Source organism: Callithrix jacchus, chromosome 11 (genome assembly GCF_049354715.1).
Source record: "Callithrix jacchus isolate 240 chromosome 11, calJac240_pri, whole genome shotgun sequence".
NCBI classification, from domain to species: Eukaryota; Metazoa; Chordata; class Mammalia; order Primates; family Cebidae; genus Callithrix; species Callithrix jacchus.
In genome coordinates, this window is record NC_133512.1 from 73,312,053 (window position 1) to 73,334,473 (window position 22,421).

At 39.6% G+C, this 22,421-nt stretch overlaps 1 protein-coding gene across 32 annotated transcripts in view; it reads right to left on the reverse strand.

Annotated features, from left to right (window-relative positions):
• FBXL13 (F-box and leucine rich repeat protein 13) overlaps positions 1-22,421 on the reverse strand; it is a 309,560-nt gene that overhangs the window by 180,883 nt on the left and 106,256 nt on the right. For 28 of the 32 annotated variants that reach the window (XM_054237838.2, XM_054237844.2, XM_054237841.2 and 25 more), the window contains 2 exons: positions 7,405-7,500; positions 1,480-1,612 (listed from right to left, as the gene is read on the reverse strand). In XM_054237838.2, coding sequence (XP_054093813.1) covers positions 1,480-1,612; positions 7,405-7,500 — 229 coding nt within the window. The remainder of the gene's footprint in view (positions 1-1,479; positions 1,613-7,404; positions 7,501-22,421) is intronic. The other 4 variants (XM_078343056.1, XM_017975415.4, XM_054237835.2 and 1 more) reach the window with 1 other exon arrangement.

Below are 22,421 nucleotides of genomic sequence, written 5' to 3' on the forward strand. Positions count from 1 at the left end.
GGCAGTTCGTTCTTGATTTGGCTCTCTTTCAGTCTGTTATCAGTGTATAGGAACGCTTGTAATTTTTGCACATTGATTTTGTATCCTGAGACTTTACTGAAGTTGCTTATCAGTTTCAGGAGTTTTTGGGCTGAGACAATGGGGTCTTCTAGATATACTATCAAGTCATCTGCAAATAGAAACAATTTGGCTTCCTCCTTTCCGATTTGAATACGCTTTATTTCTTTTTCTTGCCTGATTGCTCTGGCTAGAACTTCCAGTACTATATTGAATAGGAGTGGTGAGAGAGGGCATATTCGTCAAGTGCCACATTTCAAAGGAAATGCTTCCAGTTTTTGCCCACGCAAATTAAACTTATCTAACTGGTATTTGCTCATATATATGACATTCTTTCTCATTATGTGGAGTCAAAATGAATGTATACTTTTTTTGAAATATATTGTTTTTTTCATTTCCATAAATATATACGTGGTAGAAAATACATCTCAACGGGTATATAGGTTAAAGAAAAATATCACAATGGAAGTACAAAGCAGTCAGCATGGAAAAAATTGAAAATAATCTCAATGCCCATCAAAAGGAAGAAGGTTACATAAAGTATGTTACATCTATAATATAGAAAATAATTTCAAAGTATTTAAAAATAATTTAGTGGGTCTATATATACTGACATGGAAAATTTTTTCAGGACATAAAAGAAAATATAAGACAATATGACTCCTTTCATGTTAAAATTAAAATTGTATATTTTTAATCACATATATAGAAATTTATTTTAGAAAAACAGAAAACTAATAACATTGGATGCCTTTGAGTAAGTGAATGGGTTTGAGGGAGGTGAAAAAGATGGTTTTACTTGCCTATTGTAAGATTTTTTAAAATGAGAATCTGTTAAATATTTTTAGTAGAAAAATCGATGATCCATAGATACATAAATACTACACCTCAAAAGAGTAGTCAAAAATAGACAAAGAATCAGCCATGTGTGGTGGCTCATGCCTCTAATCCTAGCCCTTTGGGAGGCAGAGGTGAGTGGATCACTTGAGGTCAGGAGTTTGAGACTAGCCTGGCCAACATGCTGAAGTTTGGTCTCTACCAAAAACAGCAAAACATTATCTGGGCATGGTGGTGCATGCCATAGTCCCAGCTACTCAGGAGCCTGAGGCATGAGAATTGTTTGAACCAACGAGCCAGAGGTTGCAGTGAGCCAAGATCATGCTATTGCACTACAGCCTGGGTAACAAAGTGAGACTCTAAAACAGAAAAAAAAAAAAAAAAAAAGAGACAAAGAACCAACTCCTAGGGCAAACAAAATAGTGAGAGCTATACTGTATTATATACTTTTAAAATAGTTTTATAATTGATAACCTTATGACCTAAAACTGTCACTGAAGTTTCCTTTTTATCTATGCTTTTCTATAAATTCGTTTAATTGTAATACAGGAAAGCAAGATAAATAGTTGTAATGAACATACTTACTGGCAGATCTGAAAGTTTTGGGTCGGAGAAGACAACCACGAAAATTCAAACGCAGCACATTTAAATGCCACCTTTGCAAAGTAGACACTATATATTTATCTGGAATCGCATGTTTCACTGTGGAAAAATCAATCTAAAAAGAATAAACAAAATGCATTAAGAAATGAGAAAGTTCCCAAAAACAATTTCAACAAAAAGAATGATAGACAAATGGGACCTAATTAAACTAAAGAGCTTCTGCACAACAAAAGAAACTATCAATAGAGCAAACAGACAAGCTACAGAATGAGAGAGAATATTTGCAAACTATGCAGCCAACAAAGGCCTAATATCCAGAATCTGTAGGGAACTTAAACAAATCAACAAGCCAAAAACAAATAACCCCATAAAAATAGGCAAAGAACATCAAAAGACACTTCTCAAAAGAAGACATACAAGTGGCCAGGAAACAGATGAGAAAATGCTCCGCATCATTAGTTGACAGATAAATGCAAAGTGACAATGAGGCTGTGCACAGTGGCTCGCACCTGTAATCCCAGCACTTAGGGAGGCCGAACAGGCGGATCACTTGAGGCCAGATGTTCAAGACCAGCCTGACCAACGTGGCAAAACTCTGTCTCTATTAGAAATACAAAAATTAGCCAGGCATGGTGGCACATACCTGTAGTCCCAGCTACTTGGGAGGCTGAGGCACGAGAATTGCTTGAACTTGAGAGGTGGTGGTTGCAGTGAGCTGAGATCAGACCACTACACTCCAGCCTGGATGACAGAGCAAAGACTCTGCCACAAAAAAAAAAAAAAAAAAAAAAAAATTAGAATGGCTATTACTAAAAAGTCATAAAAAAGATGCTGGCAAAGCTGTGGAGAAAAGAGAACACTTATACACCATTGGTGGGAATGTAAATCAGTCTACCCACTGTGGAAAGCAGTCTACAGATTTCTCAAAGAACATAAAACAGAGGTACCACTGAACCCAGTAATTCCATTATTGGGTATATAGCCAAAGAAAAATAAATCATGCTATCTAAAAGACACATGCACTCATATGTTCATCTCTGTGTTATTCACAATAGCAAAGATGTGAAATCCCTTTTATTAAATCAATTGTAGATTGAATAAAAAAAAGTGGTAGATATACACTATAGAATACTACATAGCCATAAAAAAGAATAAAATTGTGTCCTTTGCAGCAATACATGAGGAGCTGGAGGCCACCATCTCAAGCATTAATGCAGGAGCAGAAAAAAAATAACGCATGTTCCTACTTATAAGTAGAAACTAAATATCGAGCATACATGGACATAAATATGGGAGCATATCTGCATATTTATGTGGACTACCAGAAGATGGGGGTGGTTTAGAAAATCTACCTATTGGGTACTATGCTCACTACCTAGGTGATGGAATATGTACCGAAAATCTTAGCATCACATAATATTCCCAGGTAATGAACCTGAGCATTTACCCCTTATATCTAAACTAAAAGTTGAAATTATTTGAAAAGAAATAAGATCTGTTTCATGTAAAAATTTAAAATATTTTGAAGTAAATCCTCACATCATTTCCAGATAGAAAAAAAGATTGAAATGTTAGTTTGAATGCTCTATTTAGTACAGTATGAAACTTTCAAAACACACACACACACACACATTTTTGTTTGTTCCCAAAAATAATTTGAGTTGGCTGATAAAAAATATAGTACATTAAGATAAAAATGTAAATGCTAAATGATTTCCTAACATATGAGATAATGTCCTGTCTCTCTTGTGAGTTGAGATACATACATTAAAATAACAATGTGATAACAGATATAAAAAAAAGTATAGAGTTAAGAAAATTTAGGGTAAAAGGTACTCCATATCTGTACAATTTTGTGATTTTATATATATGCATATATATGTATAAATATATATATTTTGTTGTTGTTGTTGTTGTTGTTGTTTTGAGACAGAGTCTAGCTCTGTTGTCCCGGCTGCAGTGCAGTGGCACAACATTGGCTTTCTGCAACCTCCACCTCCCAAGTTCAAGCAATTGTCCTGTCTCAGCCTCCGGAGTAGCTCGGATTACAGGCACCTGCCACCAAGCCTGACTAATTTCTCTATTTTTAGTAGAGACAAGCTTTCACAATGTTGACCAGGCTGGTCTCAAACTCCTGACCTCAAATGATCCGCTTGCTTAAGCCTCCTAAAGTGCTGGGATTACAGGCGTGAGCCACTGCACCCAGCCAATTTTGTAATTATAAACAAATCCAATCTTTGCTTTAACAATTCTACTAGGAATTTATCCTGCAGACATAATCATACATGCATACAACAAAACACTGAGAAACAGGATGTTCACCACAGGATTTTATTAATAGAAGATGGGAAACACCTAAATGTCTTTTGATAGAAGACAGATAAAATCAATTGAGGGACTTCCATACAACAAAACAATGGACAAAAGCTGAATTCAGGGCAAAAAAGCATAACTCAGAAAGAGAAAATCTAAATTAATAGAGTCAAAGTGTGCTACTCTCTGATTGGCTGATTCAATTCAGGGACAAAATGCACAGTATCTAGAGGACTTACTGGACTTGAACCCTTCATGAATATTACTCGTTAATGTCAAAAGTTTTATAAGAGTTGGGTTTTAAAGCTCAAGGTTATATCGTTGTAAAAGAACCTGAAGAGGAGAAATTCTATGCTGCAAGTTATGGGAAAAGCAAATGGCAGACCTGGTATTCCCTTATAAATCATTGATAATTAAGAACAACCACTTTGTAGTCAGAAATATCCAAATTTGAATCCTACCCTAGCCATTTAACAATGATGGCTATGACTTAACTAAGGTTTAGTTTTCCTCATCTGTTAAATGAAAAAAATAACAGTGCCTAACTCGGGATGCTGCAGAGACAAACTGAGAAAATGCAAACTGAGATGCTACAGATGCAGTGTAGCATCTGACATACAGGAAGCATTCAATAAATATTAGCTACTATTATTACTTCAAAAAGACATGACGAAGCACACAAAATATGGAGCACAGTAATTTTAAAAAGCATGGAAAAGAACTAAAATAAACAACACATAAAGCATATTGACATTTTTAGTGTGTCAGCATGCATGCAGAAACACATGCACTCTGGCATTTTCTAATATGAACTCCTAGGTCTGCACTTATGTACTATACCTGCAACAGTATTTTTTTTTTCTGAGACAGAGTTTTGTCTTATTGCCTAGGCTGGAGTGCAATGGTGCAATCTCAGTTCACCACAACCTCTGCCTCCTGGGTTCAAGCCATTCTCCTGCCTCAGCCTCCCAAGTATCTGGCCTTACAGGCACATACCACCACACCCAGCTAATTTTGTATTTTTCATAGAGACAGGGTTTTTCCATGTTGGTCAGTCTGGTCTTGAAATCCCAACCTCAGGTGATCCGCCTGCCTTGGCCTCTCAAAGTGCTGGAATTACGGGCATGGGCCACCATGCCCAACCGCCACAGTACTATTTTTTAACCTGAAACATGTTGGTGTTTCTCATTCCAAAGAGACATTGGGCAGAGGACTCAGCCAACAATAAAAAATAAGCAAATAAGCATATGTCCCCAACAACTTTTCTTATTTGTTTCTTGCAAGATACTTTAATCTCAACAAACATGGTCATTTAAGCCATCAACAAATGTTTAGCAGCAATATTTTCTCTGTTGTCTAAAGTCCAGTCAATAGCTAACTTCATGATCCCTCCTTATTACTAATGATTTAAGGACTGATTATATCACGTGCTCAGACTGACCTCTGAATAGGGGGCCTGGTGTCATTTTGTAGAAGCTCTAAAACTTACTCCAAGAAATTAAAAGTACTTGAGAAGGCATCAGGGGCTCTAGCTTCTTCATAAGTTAACTTAACATCTTTATATCGCATCAGGGCACCATCTCATTCTTGGCTGCACTGTTCTACTCCTGCTCTATGCAACAATGGCAAGAAGAGAATTGATTTCATATTCCCAAAGCTATCTTAGCTAACAAATTAGGTGTTACTGTCTTAATTTTATTTTTAGTTTAAGGTGGTAATTCTCAAACTTTACCCTGTATCAGATTCATCTAGGGAGGTTGTTAAAACACATTACTGTCTGCTACCCTCAGAGTTTCTGACTCAGTAGGTCTGGGATGGGGCCTAGAAATTTGCACTTCCAACAAGTTCTTGTGTGATGCTGATAAAAATGGTCCCAGGAACACACTTTGAGAACCACTGGCTTAAAGTAATAAATCTCTAAATTATGTTACAGAATCTCTAAATTATGTTACATAAATTATGTTAGAGATTTGTCCTTTGGAAAACATAGAAAGAAAGAAAAAATGAATCTAAATGGTCCAGAAGAGAAAGAATATGTATAACATTTAGATCAGGACATGTCTTGTAGAAGCTGGCAGGAGTCAGAAATAGCCAACACTCCTGTCCAGAGTCCTTAATGGATAAAGATAAAGAATATTTGATTTTTATGGCTTTATAGTATTCCATGGTATATATGTGCCACATTTTCCCTGTCCAGTCTATCATCAGTGGGCATTTGGGTTGGTTCCAAATCTTTGCTATTGTAAACAGTGCCACAATGAACATTCATGGGCATGTGTCCTTATAATAGAATGATTTATAATCCTTTGGCTATATACCCAGTAATGAAATTGCTGGGTCAAATGGAAATCCTAAAAAGAGATGAGTTCGTGTCCTTTGTAGGGACATAAATGAACCTGCAAACCATCATTCTCAGCAAACTGACACAAGAACAGAAAATCAAACACCTCATGTTCTCACTCATAGGTGGGTATTGAATACATGGACACAGGAAGGGGAGCATCACACAATGGGGTCTGACGGGGGAACTAGGGAAGAGAGAGCGTGGGGTGGGGAGTTGAGGAGGGATAACATGGGGAGAAATGCCAGATATAGGTGATGGGGAGGAAGGCAGCAAACCACATTGCCATGTATGTACCTATGCAACAATATTGCATGTTCTTCAAATGTACCCCAAAACCTAAAATGCAATTTTATATATACATATATGTATATATGTGTGTGTGTGTATATATATATATGTGTGTGTGTGTGTATATATATATATAAATGGAGAACACTGTAAGTACATGGCAGTGAGGAACAAAGCCAGGGTAGAAAGTTAAGCTGTTTTATATTCACCAAATTTCTTTCCACAACTGTATATTGCTCCTTCCTCTTATTTCTGCTTTTATTTGCGAGTGTTCAAATGTGGCACAATTATAATAAGCATTTTTAGCACAAACAATAGCTTTATTCAGAAGGTAATGAGAAACTGCCTGTTCACAGGCAACTGGACAGTCAAAAACTTAAACTTCTGGCTAACAACATTAGCAATATTAAGATGTCAATGTTATTGTTTATCAATCAGCCCTGACCACTCCAAAAACCTCTGCTCTTGCCAATTTTGTATACCATCCTCCAGGTACACTAAGTTAATCCTTATAATCCTCTCTTTTTAATGAAACTAACTCTTCCAAAAATTATGAGTTATGTAAAGGCCATTGCACACCTCATACTCTAAACATCTTTCCCATAGTCATAGATTCAATATATAGTCTGTGCTCATGAAAAGGAAGCAGGCATACAATAAATAATAAAACCAGAATAAGGTACAAACTTCCAGTAAAATGGAGCTTTGTTTCAATCCAAAAATGACATTCATTTATAGCTACCATTTACCTTTTATAATACTAATGATGTATCTCTTAAAATAGCATTATTATCTTTGTTATCTCTTCTCCCAGGCTTGTGCCTGGACAAAAGAAAACCAAATTCACTTGCTGCTAGTAACCACAGAGCAGGGAAGAAGGTGTCCCCACAACAGTTGGCTTCATAGCAGTCCACTCTCCTTTAAGAACTAGTGTAAAGACAGTTTAGTTAGTATCTACTTACAGCATTCCACAGTGAGCTTAGCTGTGTCATCAACATCCAAGCATGATTAACTTGACCACATATTAAAACATCTTTTAAACTGAGGTAGAAGAAAATCTAAACACAAAGAAAAATACACAATTTTGAAAAAATATGTGAACTTTGACCTAAGTTGTCCACTTACCATCTGTGTGTGTCGAGTGCATACATGTATTCACAATGGTAACATAATCCATACTTTGCAAAAAGCAAGAGTTTAAGTGCTAGAATTTCACCTGAAGACAGGAATTTTATTTAAAGTACAGGAACTTATATGCTGACTCCTTTTATATAATTTAATCCTTTTAATCGATAGTTTTTAAAAAATGGTAAGAAAGATAAACATATTTGTTTTATTTTTTGAATGAAGATAGAATTCTGCTATAAAACTAATGCTTTCCGTAAATCGTCATTGGTACATAGAAGGTAATCAATATTGTTTGCTGAAATAAACTGCATTTCTTCTAAAGATAGAGGATTCCTCGAAGAAGGAAAGAAAAAGAATTTCTGGAATAAGTAATAAGCACATTTTGGCTTCTACTACTGGAAATGTGGTAGACCAAAAAAAACAGGAAATCCTTCTAGTAGAAAATATCAGTAAATGCTCAAAGACACATTATTTATTTAAAAAAAAAAAAATAATCCAGTTGTCAAGAAAGTAAAACAAACATGCAAAGATCCAATCCTTGTAAACCCCGACTGATAATAAGGTGCTTCATGCTATAGTTGCTTGGGAGGGAAGAACAGTAAAGATGGTTGCTGCTTTTCATAATAAAATGGGTGCAGATTTTACTGGCCATGCAGACATAAGAAAGTCACCAGGCATGTACAGAGCTAGTATAGTCATGCTCTGCGTAAGGACGTTTCAGTCAATGATGGGCTGCATGTATGACAGTGGCCCCATAAAATTATAATGGTGCTGAAAATTCTCTATTGTCTAGTGACGTCATAGCCATTTTAACATTGTAGCACAACTAATTAATTTTAAATAAATTTAGTGGCGAAGATCCAAGATAGCCAATTAGGAAAAGCTCAGGATTGCAGCTCCCAGAGAAAGCACAGTGGGTGAGTGGACACCACATTTCCAGACGAATTTTCATTGCCCACAGACCAGAAGATTCTCAGGCAGAGGAGCCCCACGGGTCGCCAGCATGGCTGTTTTGGCCAGCTTGGCTGTTTTGCCAGTGCCCCGGTGCAGTGGTTCTCCATACAAAATACACTGATCTGGTTGCCCTTTTAGCTGGCAATTGGAGCTCCCGGAAGGCAGAGTCGCCCATTCATCTGATTATAAAGGGGACTGAAACAGGGAGCCATGCCAAAAGATTCCCGAGCAAAAAAGCATCACGAATCTTAGTGCCGCTGTTTCAGCCAGTGCAGTGGGTCGCCACACAGGAAATCACACAGATCCCAGCACGTTTTCAATAGGCAACTGAAACAGCTGGGAGAGTCGACTGTTCAACTTAAAAAAAAAAAAGGCTCTGAGGTAGGGAGCCAGGTGATCAGGCTCGGCTGGTCCCAACCCCATTAAAAAAAAACAGCAATTGGAAATGCTCTGGGTTGAGAGTTTCATAGCAAACACAGCTGAACCCATGACGCTCCAGCTCTGAGGGTGAGGAACATCCGCCATTATCAAGGCACTCCACCACTACTGAGGTAGTCCACCATGGCCGAGGCAGCCTGCCATTACGGAAAGAGTCCGCCATTACAGATGTGTGCCACCATTGCCGAGGCAGTTCTAACTACACCCATATAAACAGAACTTCAGGGAAGTTCATGTGGCAGCTGGGTGGAGCCCACGGCAGTTCAGCAAAGCCACTGCAGGAAGACAGTGACGAGGCTGCCTCCTTGCTGAGCAGGGCAGCCCTGAAAAAAAGGCAGCAACAAAACAAAAATGCATAAATAGAGCCCTAACTCCCTGGGACAGAACACCTGAGGGAAAAAAAAAGGTTTATGAGTTCTGCTGCAGCACATTTAAACATACCTGCCCAGCAGCTCTGAATAAACAATGGAGCTCACAGCTCAGCACCCGAGCTCCTATAAAGAATAGACTGTCTCCTCAAGCAGCTCCCTGACACCTGTATATCCAGAGTCACCTCTCAATAAAGAGATCAGACTGACATTTGGTGGGTATCCTTCTGGGACAAAGACAGCAGCAGAAGAAACTGGTAGCAACCCTTACTGTTCTGCAGCTGCTTCAAGTGATCCCCAGGCAAGCAGGGCCTGGAGTAGACCTCAGCAGTCCTACAGCAGAGGGGCCAGATTGTTATAAGGAAAACTAAAAAACAGAAATAATTTCATCATCAACAAACTGGACGTCCACTCAGAGAACCAATCTGAAAGTCAGCAACTATGAAGATGACAGGTGAATAAATCCACAAAGATAAAAAGAAACCAGCACAAAAAGAATGAAAAAAACCAAAACAAAAACACCTCTCCTCCTACAAGGGACCTCAACTCCTCACCAGCAAGGGAACAAGGCTAGATGGAGAACGAGTATGATGAAATGACAAAATCAGGCTTCAGAAGGTGGGTCATAAGAAACTACTCTAAGATAAAAAAACATGTTCTAACCCAATGCGAAGAAACTAAGAACGTTGAAATAAGATTTGACGAAATGCTAACGAGAATGGACAACTTAAGAGAGGAATATGAGTGAATTGATGAAGCTGAAAATACACAACACGAGAACTTCACAAAGCATACACAAGTTTAAGCAGCCGAATTGACCAAGCAGAAGAAAGGATATCAGAGGTCAAAGATCAACTCAATGAAATAAAAGGAGAAGACAAGATTACACATAAATGGGTAAAAAGGAATGAACAAAGTTTTCAAGAAATACGGGACTATGTGAAAAGACCTAATCTAGGTTTGATAGGTGTACCTGAATGTGACAGAGAAAATGAATCCAAGCTGGAAAATACTCTTCAGAATATTATCCAGAAAAACTTCCCCAACCTAGCAAGGCAGACCAATATTCAAGTCCAGGAAATACAGAGAACACCACAAAGATATTCCTCAAGAACAGGAACTCCAAGGCACATAATCATCAGATTCGCCTGGGTTGAATTGACGGAGAAAAGGCTAAGGGCAGCTAGAGAGAAAGGTTGGATTACCCACAAAGGGAAGCAGACTCACAGCAGATCTCTCAAAAGAAACCCTACAAGCCAGAAAAGACTGAAGGCCAATATTCAACATCCTTAAAGAAAAGAACTTTCAACCGAGAATTTCATATCCAGCCAAACTAAACTTCATAAGTGCAGAAAAAAATAAAATCCTTTGTGAACAAGCAAATACTCAGAGATTTCATCAACACCAGGCCTGCTTTACAAGAACTCCTGAAAGAGAAACTACACATAGAAAGGAACAACCAGTACCAGCCACTCCAAAAACATACCAAATGGTAAAGAGCATCAACACAATGAAGAATCTGCATTAACTAATGGGCAAAACAGCCAGCTAGCATCAAAATGGCAGTATCAAATTCACACATAACAATATTAACCCTAAATGTAAATGGACTAAATGCCTCAATCAAAAGACAAAGACTGGCAAACTGATAAAAAGCCAAAACCCATCAGTGTGCTGCATCCACAAAACCCATCTCACAGACAACGATAAACAAAGGCTCAAAATGAAGGGATGAAAAAAGATTTACCAAGCAAATGGAGAGCAAAAAAAAGCAGGAGTTGCAATTCTCTTCTCTGATAAAATAGACTTTAAAGCAACAGAGATCAAAAGAGACAAAAAAGGACATTACATAATGGTAAAAGGATCGATGCAACAAGAAAAGCTAATGATCATAAACATATACGCACCCAATACAGAAGCACCCAGATACATAAGGCAAATTCTTAATGACTTACAAAGAGAATTAAAATCCCCCACAATAATAGTGGGAGACTATAACACTCCACTGTCAATATTAGACAGATCAACCAGACAGAAAATTAACAAGATATCCAGGACTTGAACTCAGACCTGGAACAAGCAAACCTGATAGACATTTACAGAACTCTCCACCCCAAATCCACAGAATATACATTCTTCTCAGCTCCACATCACACCTACTCTAAAATTGACCATATAATTGAAAGTAAATCACTCCTCAGCAAATGCAAAAGAATGGAAATCACAACAAACAGTCTCTCAGACCACAGTGTAATCAAGTTTGAACTCAGAATTCAGAAACTAACTCAGAACTGCACAGCTTCATCTGGCTCTTGAATGTTGACTAAATAAACAATGAAATGAAGGCAAAAATGATGATGTTCTTTGAAACCAATGAGAACGAAGACACAACATACCAGAATCTCTGGGACACATTTAAAGCAGTCTCTAGGGGAAAATATATAGCAATAAGTGCCCATATGAGAAGCAAGGAGAGATCTAAAACTGACACCCTATCATCAAAGTCAAAAGAGATAAAGAAGCAAGATAAAAAAAACTCAAAACCTAGCAGAAGACAAGAAATAACTAAGATCAGAGCAAAACTGAAGGAGACACAAAAAAACCTTCAAAAAATCAACAAATCAAGGAGCGGGTTTTTTGAAAGATCAACAAAATAGGCAGACCACTAGCCAGATTAATAAAAAAAGAGAGAGAGAATAACCAAATAGATTCAATACGAAACGATAAAAAAGATATCACCAAAGATTCCACATAAATTCAAACTGCCATCAGAGATTATTACAAACAACTCTATGCATATAAACTAGTAAACCTGGAAGAAATGGATAAATTCCTGGACACTTGCCTCCTCCCAAGCCTAAACCAGGAAGAAGTCAAAACCCTGAACAGAAAAATAACAAGGTCAGAAGTTGAGGCAGCAATTAAGAGCCCTCCACCCAAAAAAAGCCCAGGTCGACGGGTTCACAGCCGAATTCTACCAGATATACAAAGAGGAACTGGTAGCATTCCTACTGAAACTATTCCAAACAATCAAAAAAAAGAAAATCCTTCTGAAATCATTTTATGAGACCAACGTCATCCTGATACCAAAACCTGGCAGAGACTCAATAAAAAAAAAACAAAAAACTTCAGGCCAATATTTGTGATAAACATAGATGCAAAAATCTTAAATAAAATACTGGCACACTGATTGCAACAGCACATCAAAAAGCTTATCCACCATGATCAAGTAGGATTCATCCTGGGAATGCAAGGCTGGTTCAACATACTCAAATCTATACATATAATTCACCACATAAACAGATTCAAAGACAAAGACCACATGATTATCTTAATTAATGCAGAAAAGGCCTTTGACAAAATTCAACAGCCCTTTACGTGAAGAACCCTCAATATACTAGGTATTGATAAAACGTATCTCAAAATAATAAAAGCTGATTACAACAAACCCACAGCCAATATTATACTGAATGGGCAAAAACTGGAAGCATTCCCTTTGAAATCTGGCACTGGACAAGGATGCCCTCTCCCACCACTCCTAATCAATATAGTCTCTGAAGATCTAGCTAGGGAAATCAGGCCAGTTAATAAAGGGTATTCAAATAGAAAAGGAATAAAGGGTATTCAAATAGGAAAGGAAGAAGTCAAATTATCTCTATTTGCAGACGACATGATTGCATATCAAGAAGACCCCATCGTTTCAGCCCCAAATCTCCTGAAACTGATAACAACTTCAGCAAAGTCTCAGGATACAAAATCAATGTGCAAAAACCACAAGCATTCCTATACACCAATAACAGACTGAAAGAGAGCCACATCAAAAACGAACTGCCATTCACAATTGCTACAAAAAGAATAAAATACCTAGGAATACAACTAACAAGAAATGTAAAAGACCTCTTTAAGGAGAGCTACAAACCATTGCTCAACAAAATAAGAGAGGACACAAACAGATGGAGAAACATTCCATGTTCACGGTTAGGAAGGATCACCATAATTAAAATGGCAATACTGCACAAAGTAATTTACAGATTCAACGCTATCCCCATCAAACTACCAATGACCTTCACAGAACTGAAAAAAAAAACACCTTAAAATTCATATGGAACCAAAAGAGAGCCTGCATAGCTAAGTCAATTCTAAGCAAAAAGAACAAAGCGGAAGGCATCACACTACCGAACTTCAAACTATACTACAAGGCTACAGTAATCAAAACAGCATGGTACTGGTACCAAAACAGATATATAGACAAATGGAACAGAACAGAGGCATCAGATGAAACACAACATATCTACAACCATCCGTTCTTTGACAAACCTGGAAAAAACAAAAAATGAAGAAAGGATTCCCTGTTTAATAAATGCTGTTCGGTAAACTGACTAGCCATGTGCAGAAAGCAGAAACTGGACCCCTTCCTGATACCTTACACTAAAATTAACTCCAGATGAATTAAGGACTTAAAGATAAGACCTAACACCATATAAACCCTAGAAGAAAATCTAGGCAAAACCATTCAGGACATACGAGTAGGCAAGGACTTCATGACCAAACCACCAAAAGCATTGGCAACAAAAGCCAAAATAGACAAATGAAACCTAATCAAACTCCACAGCTTCTGCACGGCAAATGAAACAGTCATTAGAGTGAATCCGGAACCAACAGAATGGGAAAAAACTTTTACAGTTTACACATCTGACAAAGGGCTGATATCCAGAATTTACAAAGAACTCAGACAGATTTACAAGAAAAAAACAAGTTCATTCAAAAATGGGCAAAGGATATGAACAGACACTTTACAAAAGAAGACATACATGAGGCCAACAAACATATGAAAAAATGCTCATCTTCACTGGTCATTAGAGAGATGCAAATCAAAACCACATTGAGATACCATCTCACGCCAGTTAGAATGGCGATCATTAAAAAATCTGGAGACAACAGATGCTGGAGAGGATATGGAGAAATAGGAACACTGTTGGTGGGAGTGTAAATTACTTCAACCATTGTGGAAGACAGTGTGGCGATTCCTCAAGGCCTTAGAAATAGAAATTCCATTTGACCCAGCAATCCCATTACTGAGTATATATCCAAAGGACTATAAATCGTTATACTATAAGGACACATGCACACGAATGTTCATTGCAGCACTGTTTACAATAGCAAAGACCTAGAACCAACCCAAATGCCCATCGATGATAGACTGGACTGGGAAAATGTGGCACATATAAACCATGGAATATTATGCAGCAATCAAAAATGATGAGTTCGTGTCCTTTGTAGGGACATGAATGAATCTGGAGAACATCATTCTCAGCAAACTGACACATGAACAGAAAATGAAATACCACATATTCTCACTCATAGGTGGGTGAGGAAAAATGAGAACACATGGACACGGGGAAGGCGGTACTACACACTGGGTTCTATTGGGGGGAATAGAGGAGGGAAAGTGGTGAGGGGAGATGGGGAGGGATACACTGGGGAGAAATGCCAAATGTGGGTGAAGGGGAGGAAGGCAGCAAAACACACTGCCATGTGTGAACCTATGAAACTGTCTTGCACGTTCTGCACATGTACCCCAAAACCTAAAATGCAATTAAAAAAAAAAAAAGAAAGAAATCTGGCCTGGTGCAGTGGCTAACGCCTATAATCTCAGCACTTTGGGAGGCTGAGGTGGGCAGATCCCAAGGTCCAGAGATTGAGACCAGTGTGACCAACATGGTAAAACCCCATCTCTACTAAAAATACAAAAATTATCTGGGCATGGTGGCATGCAGCTGTAATTCCAGCTACTCAGGAGGCTGAGACAGCAGAATTGCTCGAACCCAAGAAGCAGAGGTTGCAGTGAACTGAGATCGCACCACTGCACTCCAGCCTGGGACACAGAGAGAGACTCTGTCGAAACAGAAAGAGAAAAAAAGAGAGAAAGAGAGGAAGAGAGAAGGAGAAGGAGAAGAAGGAGAAAGACGGAAGGAAGGACAGAAAGAGAGAAGAGAGAATGAGAAAAAGAAAGAGAAAGAAAAAAAAGAAAGAAAAAGAAACAAAGAAAAGAAGAGAAGGAATCAACCTATTGGCAAAAAAAAAAACTAAGGTATGTAGCCTGATATGAAAAAGATCTGGGAGAGGATTCAAGACGGCGCTGTGAGAACAACCCAGGATTGGAGCTCTTCTCGTTGAATCTGCAAACGGTGAGTCAAAGCGGCATTTCCAGACTGATCTTTGTTGCCCACAGAACAGGGAAACTCCCAAGTATAAAAAAGACATGAGACGCCAGGCAGTAGGTCTGCCTGGCGAAGCCGGCAGCCGGAGCGGCGGCGGCCGGCCCTACCAGGCAATCCCCACAGGGCGCGCTTGTCCGGGTGCCCTGTTGAACCGGCAACCTGAGACTTGAGAGGGCTGGACTTGAGACTGAACGAGACTTGGACAACAGGCCAGCCCAGGGGATTGCAGGGATTGAGATACCCAGTGGGACGAACAAAACCGCGATTTCAAACTATCCCGAGCAGACGGTCCGAGACGCTCTGTGGGGGAGGGGCATCCACCACTACCGAGGCAACCCGCCCCAACTGAGATACACGCCCACCGCTGACGCAACCAGCCGTTGCCAAGGCAACCCGCCCCAACTGAGATACATGCCCATCGCTGACGCAGCCAGCTGTTGCCGAGGAAACCCGCCCCACCTGAGATACACGCCCACTGCTGACGCAGCCAGCCATTGCCGAGGCAACCCGCCCCACCTGAGATACACGCCCACTGCTGACGCAGCCAGCCGTTGCCGAGGCAACCTGTCCCTACTGAGATACACGCCCACTGCTGACGCAGCCTGCTGTTGCTGAGGCAACACGCTACAACGAAGAGACTCCGCCGCAGGGCGTGGCGGAGACCACAGCACAGCCGGCAGGAACAGGGCGAATCACACAACAGCAGGGCGGAGCCTCGGCAGCCAAACAGTGGCTAGTCTGCCTTCGAGCTGGGCAGGACACCTGATCGGACATCCAAAAATAAAGCCCAAACCCCTCAACACAGAGCATTTGAGAAAAAAAAAAAAAGGGGGGTTTTAAATGAGCTCTGTTGCAGCAGAATCAAACATAGCAGCCTAACAGCACTGAATGAACAACAGAGTGCACAGCTCAGCAATTAAACCCCTATAAAGTACAAACTGTCTCCTCAAGCAGCTCCCTGACCCCTCTATATCCAAAAGACTGACATTAGGCAGGCATCATCCTGGGACAAAGACAGCAGAAAAAGAAACTGGTAGCATCCCTCGCTGTGCCACAGCTACTAGAGGTGCACCCCAGACAAGCAGGGTCTGGAGCGGACCTCAGTAGTCATACAGCGAAGGGGCTAGACTGGTAGAAGAAAAACCAAGCAACAGAAATACTTCATCATCAACATTCTGGGTGTCCACTCAGAGACCCAAACGAAAAGTCAGCAACTACGCAGACGACCAGCGGACAAATCCACAAAGATGGGAAGAAACCAGCGCAAAAAGGAGGAAAACACCCAAAACCAGAACACCTCGCCTCCTAGAAAGGACCAAAACTCCTCACCAGCAAGGGAGCAAAGCTGGACGAAGAATGACTGTGACGAAATGACGGAATTAGACTTCAGAAGATAGATAATGAGAAACTTTTGTGAGCTAAAAGATCATGTATTAAATCAATGCAAAGAAACTAAGAACCTTGAAAAAAGATTTGAAAAAAGATTCGAGGAAATGATAACAAGAATGGATACCTTAGAGAGGAATATGAATGAATTAAAGGAGCTGAAAAACACAATACGAGAACTTCACGAAGCAAACACAAGTTTCAATAGCCGAATGGACCAAGCAGAAGAAAGAATATCTGAAGTCGAAGACCAACTCAATGAAATAAAACGAGAAACCAAGATCAGAGAAAAAAGCGCAAAAAGGAATGAACAAAGTCTCCAAGAAATGTGGGACTATGTGAAAAGACCTAACCTACGTTTGATAGGTGTACCAGAAGGGGACGAAGAGAATGAATCCAACCTGGAAAATACTCTTCAGGACATCATCCAGGAAAATTTCCCCCACCTAGCAAGACAAGCCAACACTCAATTGCAGGAAATACAGAGAACACCACAAAGATATTCTGCAAGAAGAGCAACCCCAAGGCACATAATCATCAGATTCAACAGGGTTGAAATAAAGGAGAGAATACTAAGGGCAGCCAGAGAGAAAGGTCGGGTCACCCACAAAGGGAAGCCCATCAGACTCACAGCAGATCTCTCGGCAGAAACACTACAAGCCAGAAGAGAGTGGGGGCCAATATTCAACATTCTTAAAGAAAAGAACTTTCAACCCAGAATTTCATATCCAGCCAAACTGAGCTTCAGAAGTGAAGGAAGAATAAAATCCTTTGTGAACAAGCGGGTACTCAGAGATTTTGTCACCACCAGGCCTGCTTTACAAGAGCTCCTAAAAGAGGCACTACACATAGAAAGGATCAATCAATACCAGCCATTCCAAAATCACACTGAATGCTAAAGAGCTTCAACATAATGAAGAATCTACAACAACTAACGGGCCAAACAGCCACTTAGCATCAAAATGGCAGTATCAGATTCACACATAACAATATTAACCCTAAATGTAAATGGACTAAATGAACCAATCAAAAGACACAGACTGGTAAATTGGATAAAAATCCAAAACCCATCAGTGTGCTGTATCCAGGAAACTCATCTCACATGCAAGGATACACAAAGGCTCAAAATAAAGGGATGGAGACAGATTTACCAAGCTAATGGAAAGCAAAAAAAAGCAGGAGTGGCAATTCTCATCTCTGATAAAATAGACTTTAAAGCAACAAAGATCAAAAGAGACAAAGAAGGCCATTACATAATGGTAAAAGGATCGATACAACAAGAAGAGCTAACGATCCTAAACATATATGGACCCAATGCAGGAGCACCCAGATACATAAGGCAAGTTCTTAATGACTTACAAAAGGACTTAGACTCCCACACAATAATAGTGGGAGACTTTAACACTCCACTGTCAATACTAGACAGATCAACCAGACAGAAAATCAACAAGGATACCCAGGGCTTGAACTCAGACCTGGAGCAAGCAAACCTGGTGGACATTTACAGAACTCTCCACCCCAAATCCACAGAATACACATTCTTCTCAGCACCACATCACACCTACTCTAAAATTGACCACATAATTGGAAGTAAAGCACTGCTCAACAAATGCAAAACAACTGAAATCATAACAAACAGCCTCTCAGACCACAGTGCAATCAAGTTAGAACTCAGAATTCAGAAACCAACCCAGAACCGCACAGCTTCATGGAAACTGAACAACTGGCTCTTGAATGTTGACTGGGTAAACAACGAAATGAAGGCAGAAATAAAGAAGTGCTTCGAAACCAATGAGAACGAAGACACAACGTGCCAGAACCTCTGGGACACATTTAAAGCAGTCTCTAGAGGAAAGTATATAGCAATAAGTGCCCATATGAGGAGAATGGAGAGATCCAAAATTGACACCCTATCGTCAAAATTGAAAGAGCTAGAGGAGCAAGATCAAAAAAACTCAAAACCCAGCAGAAGACAAGAAATTACTAAGATCAGAGCTGAGCTGAAGGACATTGAGACACGAAAAACCCTTCAAAAAATCAATAAATCCAAGAGCTGGTTTTTTGAAAAGATCAACAAAATAGACAGACCACTAGCCACATTGATTAAAAAAAGAGAGAGACCAAATAGATGCAAAAAAAATGATAAAGGGGAAATCACCACAGATTCCACAGAAATTCAAACCATCATCAGAGAATATTACAAACAACTCTATGCACATAAACTAGTAAACCTGGAAGAAATGGATAAATTCTGGACTCCTGTGTCCTCCCAAGCCTAAACCAGGAGGAAGCTGAAACTATGAATAGACCAATAACAAGGTCTGAAGTCGAGGCAGCAATTAAAAGCCTACCTCACAAAAAAAAGCCCAGGTCCAGACAGGTTCACAGCCGAATTCTACCAGACACACAAAGAGGAGCTGGTACCATTCCTTCTAAAACTATTTCAAACAATCCAAAAAGAGGGAATCCTTCCCAAATCATTTTATGAGACCAATATCATCCTGATACCAAAACCCGGCAGAGACCCAACGAGAAAAGAAAACTTCAGGCCAATATCCATGATGAACATAGATGCAAAAATCTTCAATAAAATATTGGCAAGCCGATTGCAAAAGCAAATCAAAAAACTTATTCATCATGATCAAGTAGCATTCATCCCAGGGATGCAAGGCTGGTTCAACATACGCAAGTCTATCAACGTAATTCACCACATAAACAGAACCAAAAACAAAAACCACATGATTATCTCAATTGACACAGAGAAGGCATTTGACAAAATTCAACAGCCCTTTATGCTAAAAACCCTCAATAAACTCGGTATCGATGGACTGTATCTCAAAGTAATAAAAGCTATTTATGACAAACCAACAGCCAATATCATACTGAATGGGCAAAAACTGGAAGCATTCCCTTTGAAATCTGGTACTAGACAAGGATGCCCTCTCTCACCACTCCTATTCAATATAGTACTGGAAGTTGTAGCCAGAGCAATCAGGCAAGAAAAAGAAATAAAGGGTATTCAAATAGTAAAGGTGGAAGCCAAATTGTCTCTCTTTGCAGACAACATGATAGTATACCTAGAGGACCCCATCGCCTCAGCCCAAAAACTCCTGAAACTGATAAACAACTTCAGCAAAGTCTCAGGATATAAAATCAATGTGCAAAAATCACAAGCATTCGTCTACACCAATTACAGACTTAAAGACAGCCAAATCAAGAGCGAACTGCCATTCGCAATTGCTACAAAAAGAATAAAATACCTTGGAATACAACTCACAAGGAACGAAAGGGACCTCTTCAAGGAGAACTACAAACCACTGCTCAACGAAATCAGAGAGGACACAAACAGATGGAGAAACATTCCATGTTCATGGTTAGGAAGAATTAATATCGTGAAAATGGCTATACTGCTCAAAGTAATTTACAGAATCAATGCTATCCCCATCAAGCTATCATTGACTTTCTTCACAGAACTGGAAAAAACCACCATGAACTTCATATGGAACCAAAAGAGAGCCCGCATAGCCAAGTCAATTCTAAGCAAAAAGAACACAGCGGGGGGCATCACACTACCAAATTTAAAACTATACTACAAGGCTACAGTAATCAAAACAGAATGGTACTGGTACCAAAACAGAGATATAGACCAATGGAACAAAACAGAGGCACCGGAGGCAACACAACATACATACAACTATACAATCTTTGATAAACCTGACAAAAACAAGCAATGGGGCAAGGATTCCACGTTTAACAAATGGTGTTGGGAAAACTGGCTAGCCATGTGCAGAAAGCAGAAACTGGACCCCTTCCTGACACCTTACAATAAAATTAACTCCAGATGGATTAAAGACTTAAACATAAGACCTGGCACGATAAAAACCCTAGAAGGAAATCTAGGCAAAACTATCCAGGACATAGGAGTAGGCAAGGACTTCATGAACAAAACACCAAAAGCATTGGCAACAAAAGCCAAAATAGACAAATGGGACCTAATGAAACTCCACAGCTTCTGCACGGCAAAAGAAACAGTCACTAGAGTGGATCGGCAACCAACAGAATGGGAAAAAATTTTCGCAGTCTACCCATCTGACAAAGGGCTGATATCCAGAATTTACAAAGAACTCAAGCAGATTTACAGGAAAAAAACAAACAAGCCCATTCAAAAGTGGGCAAAGGATATGAACAGATACTTTACGAAAGAAGACATATATGAGGCCAACAATCATATGAAAAAATGCTCATCGTCACTGGTCATCAGAGAGATGCAAATCAAAACCACATTGAGATACCATCTCACGCCAGTTAGAATGGTGATCATTAAAAAATCTGGAGACAACAGATGCTGGAGAGGATGTGGAGAAAAAGGAACACTTTTACACTGTTGGTGGGAGTGTAAATTAGTTCAACCATTGTGGAAGACGGTGTGGCGATTCCTCAAGTCCTTAGAAATAGAAATTCCATTTGACCCAGAAATCCCATTACTGGGTATATATCCAAAAGACTATAAATCGTTCTACTATAAGGACACATGTACACGAATGTTCATTGCAGCACTGTTTACAATAGCAAAGACCTGGAATCAACCCAAATGCCCATTGATAATAGACTGGATTGGAAAAATGTGGCACATATACACCATGGAATATTATGCAGCAATCAGAAATGATGAGTTCGTGTCGTTTGTAGGGACATGGATGAATCTGGAGAACATCATCCTCAGCAAACTGACACAAGAACAGAAAATGAAACACCGCATATTCTCACTCATAGGTGGGTGATGAAAAATGAGAACACATGGACACAGAAAGGGGAGTACTAAACACTGGGGTCTATTGGGGGGAAAAGGGGAGGGCCAGTGGGAGGGGGAGGTGGGGAGGGATAGCCTGGGGAGAAATGCCAAATGTGGGTGAAGGGGAGAAGAAAAGCAAAGCACACTGCCATGTGTGTACCTACACAACTGTCTCGCATGCTCTGCTCATGTACCCCAAAACCTATAATCAAATAAAAAATTAAAAAAAAAAAAAAAAGAAAAAGATCTCTAGTCAGACACAGTGGCTCACACCTGTAATTCCAGCACTTTGGGAGGCTGAGGTGAGAGGCTTGCTTGAGACCAGCCTAGGCAATATAGTGAAACCCGATCTCCAGTAAAAATTTTAAAAATTAGGCATGGTGGTGCACATATGTAGTTCCAGCTACTCTAGAGGCTGAGACCATGGAATTGTTTAAGCCTGGGAGCTTGCAGCTGCAATAAGCCATCATCATGTGACTGCACCCCAGCCTGGGCAGCAGAGTAAGACTCTGTCTCAAAAAAAAAAAAATCCTCAAATACATTGTAACTGTAATGACCATTTTCGGTTTGGTTTAAACAGAAATAATAATACATAACTTAAAAAAAAAACAGTTAAGGGATTTGGAGGAGGGAGGAACTCAAGATGGTGCTGTGACAACAACCCAGGATTTAAGCTCTCGGTTAATCTGCGG